Here is a 12,188-nt window from a genome sequence, read left to right as displayed (position 1 = left end):
AAAGGGATTTTCCCCCCATCTCTTTTTCTGCATGAGGAGATGAAGGGTGGGGGGGTTGCCAATTAAGTGAAGCAGCCTTACTGTGGATTTACTGTGTCTTGCTACATTGCTTCAAACCCAAGGCAATGGCCAGGATACAGGAATGACCCATCATCTATGAGGAGTTAAGATGAGAGGGTGGGGAGTGGAATGGGTGGGAGTGGGCATGTGACTTTTGACTTGGCTACCTTTGTAAAAAGGGAAAAAGCCCATGATATATAGATGGATAATACAAATTTTTATAAAAAAAAAAAAATCATGCTCTTATTTTCATGAATATGCTTTACACTGAATTCTTTACATACTCTTAAGGTACCTCACATCACTGGAAAATCAGTTATTGCATTGAAAATATTACAATTGAATATAGGGTTCAAAAGTTAGTCAATTTATCTTATTATCAATACAGTAGGATATCTTTGCATCAATTTATCTTTATATGATTTTTTTTATTTGTTGCAGATTGGAACTTCATTAAATCCAAAGACTTCTTCTGGAAAGTAGTGGTTATTACGCTTGTTTCTTGTCTTCCCCTCTATATCCTCAAGTTTCTGCGTAGAAGGTTTACACCTCCCACATACTCCAAGTTAGAAGAACTTAATACTTTTGGATCTTCCAGTCTGACACAACCTTAATTGTATTATTATCATATTAATGAAAGAAATATATGGGGGATCTGTCTTAGTTGCACTTTATGTTAAGATTTACCATTATTCTGGCATTTTTTAATCACATTCTAAAATTGTATAGTGAAAAAATATCCCAGGAAAGGATAAAGCATTATATGAACTAGTCTATGTAACAAAGATAATTTATATTGATTTGATAAGTGAATACAAAACTATTTCAGTATTTTTTTTTTTTATCGAAAATTGTATGTTTAGGATAGATAAAGCTGAATAATTGTTTGCTGATTTGTGAGCCAGGGACCAAAATCAAATACCTAAAAATGGTGATCTTGTGAGAAGCATGTCAAAGAGAATCATCTCCATGCTATCCATCCTCAGAACTCAACTCCCTTGCCTCCACCTAAAATTGCATCCCTGAGCCTGAGAGGTTTACTCACTGGATTGGGCCCAAGATCTCACTCTGTCAACTTCAATTTTTCCTTCACTACGAGTAATTCACACAAGGAGAGCTGGCAATGGATAACTGCTCCCATCTTACTACTATAAACTTAGAACAGGGACAGATCCATATTAATACAACACAAACATTAGTCCAGCTTTTTTTTTTCCAGAGAGAGATCTATCAAAGAACCCACAGACTTTTGTCAGCCACTGTGGGGTCCATGGGTTTCCAGTCCATGAAACTCAAGATTACAGTTGTAATTTCTTAGACATGCTTTACCCAGGATATTCTCTGCACACCTTATTTGCTTTCTTTTGTAGAACTTTGGTCATTTTTCTTTTTCTCACTTAATAGTATTGTACTCTTAACTTTTATTTTCTCAATTTATTTCATGTCAGGAATACCATAATTAAAAGGTTATGCAGCAACATTGTGTGTGAAACTATTTGAGAAATGATTTTCTGATAGTTATAAAAACATGTTTAATGATCTTTATTGTCCTGTGATTAATTTTGGTACAAGTGTCAACTGTCGATATCATTTATGCTGTAGAATTTATGAACAACTTTCAGTGAAAAGTAATTTAAATATTTTTAGCTGCAGTTGTGTTGAGGAATAGGTGACATAATGAGGATGAATTCTATATATATTTGTTCCAGTTTAAGTTATGGGATATTTATTTATTTATTTATGCTTAAGGAGGTACTAGTGATAAGCACCTGCAGGTTGGTCCATCAAGGTTGTCAGAGAGGAACCTTTCCCTACCACCCGTCTTCAGAACTCATCAACTCCCTCGCCTTCTTCTGGAATTGCAGCCCCAAGGAGCTATCACTCAATCTCCAGCTTGGGCCCAAGATCTCTCTATCAACCTTGTGATCTCTACCTTTTTACAAAAAAAGAGCTGATAGCTGGTAATTACTCTTCTCCTTCTCCTCCTCCTCCTCCTCCACCTCCTCCTCCTCCTCCGCCTCCTCTTCCTCCTGCTACTACTATTACAGGTCCTTTATCCAAAGGTTCCAGAAATGTAAATTTTTTTTAATAGAGAGAAGTGCCACAAATGGGAAAAAATATAGAAAAGTGCTTCAAAACTCCAGCATAGGTTATGCTACTGCACATGACCAAGAAAAAATTGTGTTAACTTTGAAATAATGAATAGATATACACATCTACAGTAGTGTCCAAAATGTTCTGGACACTTGTAATTTCACATGAAAATTACTAATATTGTCCTTGAGAGTTAAGACCAGATTTAGAAAATAGGATTGGTTACCTCTAGACAAAACATGAAGGAATAGGAATGTACCAAACATTATTAGTATATTTGCAATTCAATCTTAAAGATAATGTGCTCAAAATAATCTGGACACTAAGAAAATAGGAACCATACATACAATGAGATAATGACAAAATAAACATTTCTTAACCCATTTGAAAGTAACATTATTAGTATCTAGTGTGAAAACCTTTGTTATCAATAACAGCTTGACATCTCTTGCCACTGGAATGAACCAACGTATGGCACTCTTCAACAGATACCTGGTGCCATTCATCTTGAAGAATATCCCATTCCTGTACTGTTTTAGGGTTTCTCAATTATGTTCATCTTCCAGGCATTTTCAATAGGATTCAGGTCCGGGCTTTGCACAGGCCAGTCTAGAACCTCAGTTTCTTGGATAGCTAAAAATTACTTCATCAGCTTTGCTGTGTGCCAGGGAGTGTTAATCCGCATAAATGTTGCAGGTTGAGAAGCAGCAGCACATAGATAAGGCACTACAAGTTGGCACAGTAATTCCTTGTACACCTGCACATTCACTTAGCCCTGCAAGCAAATAAGTGGCCCAGTACCCTCTACTGAAATTATGCCCTAAACCATAACACTCCTGCCACCAAATTTTACACTGCTCTTGATGCAATTCTTAGATCATTTTTCACCTGTCATGTGATGAACAAATCTTTAGCCATCTGAGTCATACAAATTAAACTTTGATTTGTCACTAAATTGGACTAAGGTCCACTGGACCTTTGACCATCTAATGTGCTCCAATGCAAATCTTAGACAGTTTTCTGTTCTTTGCACTAATTAATGATTTGACTGAAGGTGTGCAAGTGTTTTAATTTTCTTCCTTAAGACGACGTAACACAGTTTGCCTAGACACATTGACTGCCATAGTTTCACTGATCTTGCGGAAAAATGCTGTAGCTGTCACAAAGTAATCCTTCCTCACAATATGACAATTGGCTCGATCTTGCTTTATCTTAGTTTTTCTAGGCCTACCAGTGGGTTTTCCTGCCTTACATGTACCAGTCTTGTCATACTTCTTCAAAATATTATTCATTACACTTTTGGGACATTTGACAGTCTCAGTAATGACTCTAATTGAAAGTTTCTCTTGGTGATGCAATTTCACAATTAGTTCTCACACAGAGAAGGTATTAGTATTTTGAGGCATGTTCACTGTAGAAGGGCTGGATCTGTACTGAAGTTACATTCCAATAACATAAATAAAAGAAATTGTTATGTAGATGATATGCAATTGAGTGAATTAATACAGGTAAATTAAAGCATCAGGATCATTTTGGACACATAATTTTTAAGATTAAACTGCAAATATACTAATAACTTTAGGCACATCTTTCCCTATTCCTTCAAATTTTGTCTAGAGGTAATTGATCCTTGTAGGTTGCCATGTTCCAATTTGTTAAATCTGGTCAACTCTCAATGATATTAGTAACTTTAATACAAAATTACAAATGTCCAAAATATTTTGGATGCTAATGTACATACCAAAGGTCCTTAAGGGGGGGGACAGGAACCCTGTTATTCTAAGTAAATATATATACAGACGCTGTACATTCCAGTAATGTATGACCGTTCATACTGTACTCTACATCCATAAATTCTATTACCGTATCTTATAAAACACCCCTAAATCATTAATTATAAACATAACATTGTAAAATAATAACATTAATTTCAAGCAACATAAAGTGAGATGGTGGAGGAGGAGGAGGAGGAGGCAAGGTACGTTCAGTCTGTCGTTTGTGCCATTTAAACAATGGACGCAGCGTCATGCATAAGTATTATTTGAACGTCTCGTACTACGGAGAGCGCGCTAAACTAAAAAATTCACAAAATTATTTACCATTTTTTTTAGTCAGTTCAAACGTAAAATCGAAAAAATGTAAAATGAATGAACGTAAGTAGAGGAGCGTCTGTATATATATATATATATATATATGCACAAATTTCACAAGTCACACGCGAATCACAAATATGCAGAGTCCACTAGGAAAAGGAAAAACACACGGAGTCCGAGCGCTTTCGTGATATATTCACATTATCAAGGAGTACTCCTTGATAATGTGACTATATCACGAAAGCGCTCGGACTCCGTGTGTTTTTCCTTTTCCTAGTGGACTCTGCATATATATATTTATATATATATATATATATATACATGTATATAATGTGTTTGAGATGAGGTGGCTGAGAAGTATGATAGGGGTTATTAGGCTGGATAGAATGAGGAACGAGGAGGTGTGGAGGAGAACAGGGGTGGAAAGGGAGTTGGGAGATATGGTTGATGAAAGAGTATTGGGATGGTTTGGACACATGAAAAAAATGAGTGAAGAACATTTGGTAAAAGAGGTGTGGAAGGCAGAGGTGGAAGAAGTGAACATGAAGGGGTGACCAAGGATGAGATGGATGGGTGGGGTAAAAGGGGCTTTGGGAAAGAAGAATGTCTGTTGGGGAAGGACAGAAAATAGGGGGGAATGGAGAATGGCTGTGTATGGATAATGCTGTGATGCATGAAAGGGAGTGGGTGGGGGTGAGGGAATATGTGTTAAAAAACAATTTGATGCAGCCTAAAGATATTACTCCCTGTGTTCTCTTTTTCTGCATGAGGGGACAGAGAGGGTGGGATCACCGATTTAATGAAATGGCCTTGCTGTGGATGTGCTGTGTCTTGGCACATTGCTTCTGACCCAGGGCAGTGGGTGAGATGCAGGGATGATCCATAACCTGGAGGAGCCAAGATAAGAGGGAGGGAGGGGAGTGAATGGGAGAGTATGTGGGGATGGTATTGGTGGGAGGGGTTTTATGCCTTTATTTTTTGGCTGCCTCATTTGTAAGGGGGAAATATCCATTGGTATATGAATATAATCTAGTGACATGGAAACTACCACACACAAATATAACAGGCAACAGCCCTTTTATTTTTCAGAGAGATCTATAGGATAGCCCAGGAACTAATGCCAGCCACTGGAGCTGTGCATTTCTGGTAAATGAAACTTGAGGCAACAGTTATTATTATTATTTATTGTTAAGGATTAATGTCAATCTCAGTATGAAATGTAAATGATTTTGTTCTATGGATAAGGTTATTAGCAGTGCATATCGTTAAATGAAATGCAAGCAGTAAAGAATCTGAAGTGCATAATGATAGGTAATGACAAAAGAATATAAAAACCTTTCAGATTGAATTATGTGTATTTTTGTATGTATACATTATGTCAATCCCTGTTGTATTACATTTATAATTGACGAGATTTGATACATCAATAATAAAGTTAAAATGTGTATGGATTGCCATGATTTTAGCCTTTTAAAAGAGAAAAGTAAGTGTTTGCATACTGAGGGCATTGTTGAGTTACTTCAATTTCTACTGTTTCTCCTTTCTGCCACTCTATAACTCTATCTCATCTCTTTCCCAAAGCACCCTCATGGCAGGAGACAAGAATATTGTCATTGTGTACTCCTGTGTGTTGTAAAAAGTGTATAAATGAGGCAGAACAAGGAGTCAAGGGATCACCTTTTTCATATTTTTCTCTGATGAAGAGTCTAGACGAAAGTATGCTTTGGCTTGGCCAACCTCCTCTAAAGGGAGATTAAAGCCTTTATACATGTATGTATATGCTAAGCCCACAGCCACATTTTCTATTCAGGGTGTGAGCTTTGAGTCACCTGCTCCCATTATAAGGGGAAAAATATATAGTGTATGTATGTCGTGCTCCCCTGATTACGTATATAAAATCAAGTGGTAGCTGGCAACATGGTTGTATCAGGGAAGTACGAACAAGCATAAGAATAGTTTTAGTATCACATTTTATCTCAAAATGTTGGTGTTGAATGAGACTAAATTCTCCTATCTATGACTTTTATCTTATGTTATTATTTGCAATTTAATGAACAAGTGTAAATTGAATGTCCAGGGTGTGAGTAAGGCTGGACTTAAACATGTACCGACCTTCTATATGATACTCCGGGCCAGTCTTGACCTCCAATAGGCAAATACTGTTGTAGACTGATCTACTGGAGAACTTTGACATTTTAAACCTTATATTGAAACTGACTTGGCCCTGTGCTCTGGCAAAGATGAAAACTCTGGAAGGAAAGAGGCTCCTCCCTCTAGGGCCGTACTATCATCGTCAGATTTACATGATTGGCTAAGTTGTTTCTGTTTACTTTAGACTGACCAATGGGACATATGCCTCTTCGTAAACACCCTTGCCTTCATCGAACAGAGCCCCATTCACTGGTTCAGCACTGGGTCATGTGATCCATTAAGAAAGCCTGACCTCAGCAAGAATGAAATGGTGTTTATAGTTCTCTCCTCTTGAGAATGGGCGACGCCGAGGTGCGATGATAAAAATTAGCATCAACCAGTGGTGATGTTGCTGTTGTCAAGCCAATCACCACACACACACACACATATATATATATGTGTATATATATGTATATATATATACATATACATACATATGTGATAGAAGAAAGCTAAAGATAAATGTGGGTAAAAGTAAGGTGATGAGATGTACAAGGGGTGAAAGTGGCAGTGGACTGGAAGTGAGCATTAAGGGAGAGCGACTGGAGGAAGTGGATAGTTTTAGATACTTGGGTGCAAATGTGGCAGGAAAAGGTGGAGTGAAGGTGGAGGTAGAATGTAGATTGAGAGAAGCGAGTAAATGCCTTGGTGGATTAATGAGTGTAATGAGGAATAGACATTTGGGAATGGATGCTAAGAGGAGACTATATGAAGGAGTGATTGTGCCAACAGCACTGTATGGGGCAGAAACATGGAACATAAGAGAAGAAGAGAGAAGGAGTTTGAATGTGTTTGAGATGAGGTGTCTGAGAAGTATGATGGGGGTTACTAGGCTAGATAGAGTGAGAAATGAGGAGGTGAGGAGGAGAACAGGGGTGGAAAAGGAGCTGGGAGATAGGGTTGATGAAAGAATATTAGGATGGTTTGGACACATGGAAAGAATGAGTGAAGAAAGACTAGTAAAAGAGGTATGGAAGGCAGATGTGGAGGGAGTGAACATGAGGGGACGTCCTAGGATGAGGTGGATGGATGGGGTGAAGGGGGCTTTGGGGAAGAGGGGAATGTCTGTTGAGGAAGGACGGGAGAGGACAGAAGACGGGTGAATGGAGAATGGTTGTATATGGATGATGTTGTGATTGCATGAGATGTAATGAACAGGGGGATGGGGGGGTGAGGTAGTATGTGTGAGCAAAATTTGACGCAGCCCGAAGGGATTTCTCCCCGTCCTCTCCTTTTATGCAATGGGGGGACAGAGAGGGAGGGTCGCCAATTTAATGAAGCTGCCTTGCTGTGGATGTGCTGTGTCTTGCAACACTGCTTCTGACCCAGGGCAGTGGACAAGGTGCAGGGATGACCCATCATCCAGGAGGTGCTCAGATAAGAGGGAGGGTGGAGGGGTGTGGAGTGTATTCAGGGATGGAATGGGTGGAAATGATTTTATGCCTTTTCCTTTTTGGCTACCTCCCTTGTAAGGGGGAAAAAGCCTTGGTATATGTATGTATGTACATACATATACCAAAGGTTCTTTTCCCCCTTATATATAGATAGATACTCCAGGAGCCAAGAAAAGAGGGAGGGAGTGGTTGTGAATGGGAGTGGATTTATGCCTTTGACTTTGGCTACCTACCTTGTAAAGGGTAAAAAGCACTTTGTGTATGTGTATATACATACTCGTATATATATATGTATGTGTGTATATATATATATATGTATACATATATATGTATATGTATATATATACATTGCTTATAACCTGGGATATGACCCTTCATCCATGAGGAGTTGAGAAAGAAACAATTGTTGGTGGGTGGGATTGGATGCATGCCTTGGCTAGCTACCTCCCTTATAATAGGGAAGAGGCCCTTGGTATATAGATAGATAAATATATATAAAATAAATACTATGTTTATATACAGATATGTTTGATTTAATACTTCCAGCTTACCTACAGAAACACAAGTTACATTTGCATATTATTTGTTAAAGGCAGGTGCATATGTTGAACTCATGCTTGGTGCATAATGAAGTGCTCTCTCATTATTGTTTTGTTTTTATTGCCAGTATTTTCAATGCATTATGGGTGACCATACCAGGGGTATATTGCCAGCCTGGTTAGGTTTGGGGGGGGCCATGCTTAAGGCACCTTTTCTAGTCCCTTCCCTATGTGGAGTGAGCAGGGCAGACCCCAAATAGGGCTACTCTGTCATGTAGGTTGCTGCCTAGTTGTGCTACTTCTCATCCATACACAGGGCAACCTTTGTGCAGATACCGCCTACCATGTGAGTTGTGATGAAGGGCTTCCAAAAATCACCATTTCCTGCCCCCATCATCACACTTTATAAAATCTATTATCAAAATAAGGGAAGGGTAGTGAATGCTGGTGGGATTGGAATTATGCTTTTTGACTTTGGCTACCTCCCTTGTAAGGAGAATAAAGCCCTTGGTATATATATATATATATGTACCATCATGCACCATCGTTGGAGGACTCAATGGTTATTAGTTGAAAAAAGAATATATATATATATATATTGTTAGTGGAAGTGAAGGTAACTGAATATAAAGGTAGTCTTAAACACTACCTTCATTCTTGGCAACTCCCTGGTGGTAGCACCACATGTAGGGTGTGGGGCAACAGTTTGTTTTCCATTTCCAGGTTTCCAGTGCCTGAGTGTTGTATCAAGATCCTCCTTTCCTCTTAACGGGGAGAGATGAAGAGTAGCAGGATCTGTTGAATTAATTTATTGACGTGTACTGGATACCTGGGAGAGTTAACCATCACTCCTCCAAAATTTGCATACAGTATATGTATGTGTATAATATATATATATATGTATTAGAGAACTTCTAGAAAACACAGTCTCATATCTACCAAGAATCTACCTACACCTACCAGCTCACATCCACAAGACAAGTACGGGATACGCATGCAGCATGCATGCAGCACAACTTGGTGTAGAACAGTGGTCAAGACCTGACGCAGGTCAGAAGGGTAAGCATGGCGGTGAAGTCTATTGTCCTGAGACTACAATTATCTGGGTCATGACCTCAGAGGGGCCCAGCTGTCACCAAAACCCTTGGATTCTTGCTAACGGCTAAGAAGATATTGCCACTCTGACAATAAATTTCCACGAGGTTATTAATTTCTCGCCAGTCCACATTCGGACATATATATATATATATATATAATATATATATATATACATATATATAGATATAGATGATACGAAGTGATGTATCATCACTTCTAGTTACCCTATGTATGTGAATTAAATATTTCAATGTCTAGTCTTGCTGGAAACAGCAACCATGTAAATATTTTTCCCTTGTCAGCAACCTTGCCGGATTGATGTACATAATGAACCGTTCTTCTTCAGCGAGGGGGAATATTCACTCGAATAAAGAAAAGAAACCTCAGCTATTCATCTCCACGCCTCCAGAGAAGCCGCTCTACTCGCACGCTATTCACTCTTAAGTTGGAACACTCCATCCAACTTATTTTATATCATATACAACCACTCCTCGTTTAACGACGACAATTGGGACCAGCGCCCCGTCGTTAACCGAATTGGTCGTTAAGCGAAAGTGTATACATATACGTACATGTACTGTATGTACAATGTCCAGCAATACATGTATCTTTATTTTCGTGTATTTTCCCTCTATTATACAGTACATTAAAGCTTTATTTGTTTATTTACGGTGGTTAGGTTCCTGAAATTACCGTATATGACCAAATCCGCGTATGCTGACATTCCATATTGAATACCGGGGTATTTTTTTTAGTTTCGACCATGGGCGCAATATAGCAATAGAAAATTAGTTATTAATTTTGTAAATTAAAATGTATCAACGTATATGCAATGTTGTGGGCGGAAATGAAAGTAAATAATACCTTGCTACAAGAAAATATGCTAATGAACGAAGTCGGTAGCATAGGCTCGGGACGCCATCTTGTCTACCAACGTCTCTCACGACGACGACAACGAGGACGAGCCGGATGACATTTAATTTGCAGGTAATGATTTATTAAACATAGGTTAGTTTAGTTTAGGTTAGACGAATTTATCATCCTTTCATTTCTTCGACATCGGCATCTATCATAACAAACATGGTGTACCATTCGTTCGACATGACTTCGTTACTTACGAGATCTGTTTTAGCATTTTTTTTTTATCACAAAATTGCATATTACGCTGATACATTATGATTTACAAAATTAATAATTAATTTCCTATTGCTATATTGCGCCCATGGTCGAAACTAAAAATTTACCACTACCGGTATATACTGTACCCCAGGTAGTTTTTGCAGCTTGCAGGATGGTAATGAAGACCTAAGCTTCAGAACACTACCTCACAGGTAATATCCACTGTACAAGTTCATTTATAACATCATACAAATTTGCCTCAGCCAACTTGATTATCGTACACGACGTCGTAACTTCGGGAGATTTACGTTAAACGAATATTGGTCTGTCATAAAGCCCGTCGTTACTCCGAGTTGTCGTTAACCGAGTAGGTCGTTAAACGAGTGGTGGGTGTATATATATATATATATATGTATATATATAATATATATATATATATCTGTGTGTATTTACCTAGTTGTATTTTACGGGAAGGGGAGCTATGCTCGTGGTGTTCCGTCTTCATATCTCATTTTATCTAAACTGTTTTTAAATTCATGTATTGTTTTTGCACACACCACTTTCTCATCTAACTTGTTCCAAATATCTATTACTCTGTGAGGAAAGCTGTTCTTTTTCAGATCTCTTCTATAGCTGTCTTTCTTGATTTTCTTTCTGTGTCCTCTTGTATTTGTATCATCCCATTTTATTAGATCCTCTCTATCAATAGTTTCTATGCCTTTCATGATTCTGTAAATAGCTATCAAATCTCCTCTCTTTGCTCTAATGTCTGTAGCTCAAGTTTTGCTAGTCTCTTCATATGATAGTTTTGAGTGTTGGTGCCAATTTTGTAATTGCTCTTTGTATTCTTTCAAGTTTTTTTTATACATTTTTTTGTACTTGGTGACCACATCGTTGCTGCATATTCCAATCTTGGTCTTATCAAAGTGATTAGTATTTTCTTCACCATTTCCTCATCCAGGTATGTAAATACCACTTTGAATGTTCTTGTTAAATTATAAGTTACTCCAAAAATTTTGTTTATATGTTTTTCAGGTGACATATTATTCATAATAATGACTCCCAGGTCCTTCTCATTTTCTACTTTTTTTATTCCTTCTCCCAATTTATATGATCTTATTATTCTTTTTTGCTTTTTCCAAAGTCCATTATATTACACTTCTTAGTATTGAACTCCATCTCCCACTTCCTACTTTATTCCCATACTTTATTGAGATCACTCTGTAGTGACTCGCACTCTTCTTCATTGTTCACTTTTTTAACAGTTTTGCATCATCTGCAAAGAAGCTCATATAACTTTCAATTTCTTCATCCATATCATTAATATATATACATACATATACCAAAGGCTTTTTCCCCCTTACACGGGGGGTAGCCAAAAAGAAAAAGGCATAGAAATCACTCCCACCCATTTCATTTCCCATATATTCCACTCCCCTCCACCCCCTCCCTCCCTCCTATCTTGGCACTTCCTGGATGACGGGTCATCCCTGCATCCTGTCCACTGCCCTGGGTCAGAAGCAGTGTCGCAAGACACAGCACATCCACAGCAAGGCCGCATCATAAAATTCAGCGACCCCCCCTCTCCGTCCCCTCATGCA

The 12,188-nt window shown here is 38.2% G+C and overlaps 1 protein-coding gene across 3 annotated transcripts in view; it reads left to right on the top strand.

Moving 5' to 3' along the window:
• LOC143025534 (putative phospholipid-transporting ATPase IIB) overlaps positions 1-3,948 on the top strand; it is a 35,103-nt gene extending 31,155 nt beyond the window's left edge. For all 3 annotated transcript variants that reach the window (XM_076185364.1, XM_076185365.1, XM_076185366.1), the window contains one exon: positions 502-3,948. In XM_076185364.1, coding sequence (XP_076041479.1) covers positions 502-674 — 173 coding nt within the window. In that variant the 3' untranslated portion in view covers positions 675-3,948. The remainder of the gene's footprint in view (positions 1-501) is intronic.
• Positions 3,949-12,188: the final 8,240 nt, after the last annotated feature.

This window comes from Oratosquilla oratoria, chromosome 5 (assembly GCF_046742065.1).
Source record: "Oratosquilla oratoria isolate Oo_2021 chromosome 5, ASM4674206v1, whole genome shotgun sequence".
NCBI classification, from domain to species: Eukaryota; Metazoa; Arthropoda; class Malacostraca; order Stomatopoda; family Squillidae; genus Oratosquilla; species Oratosquilla oratoria.
The sequence above is the reverse complement of the archived record's forward strand: the minus strand, read 5'-3'. Positions and strand labels throughout refer to the sequence as shown.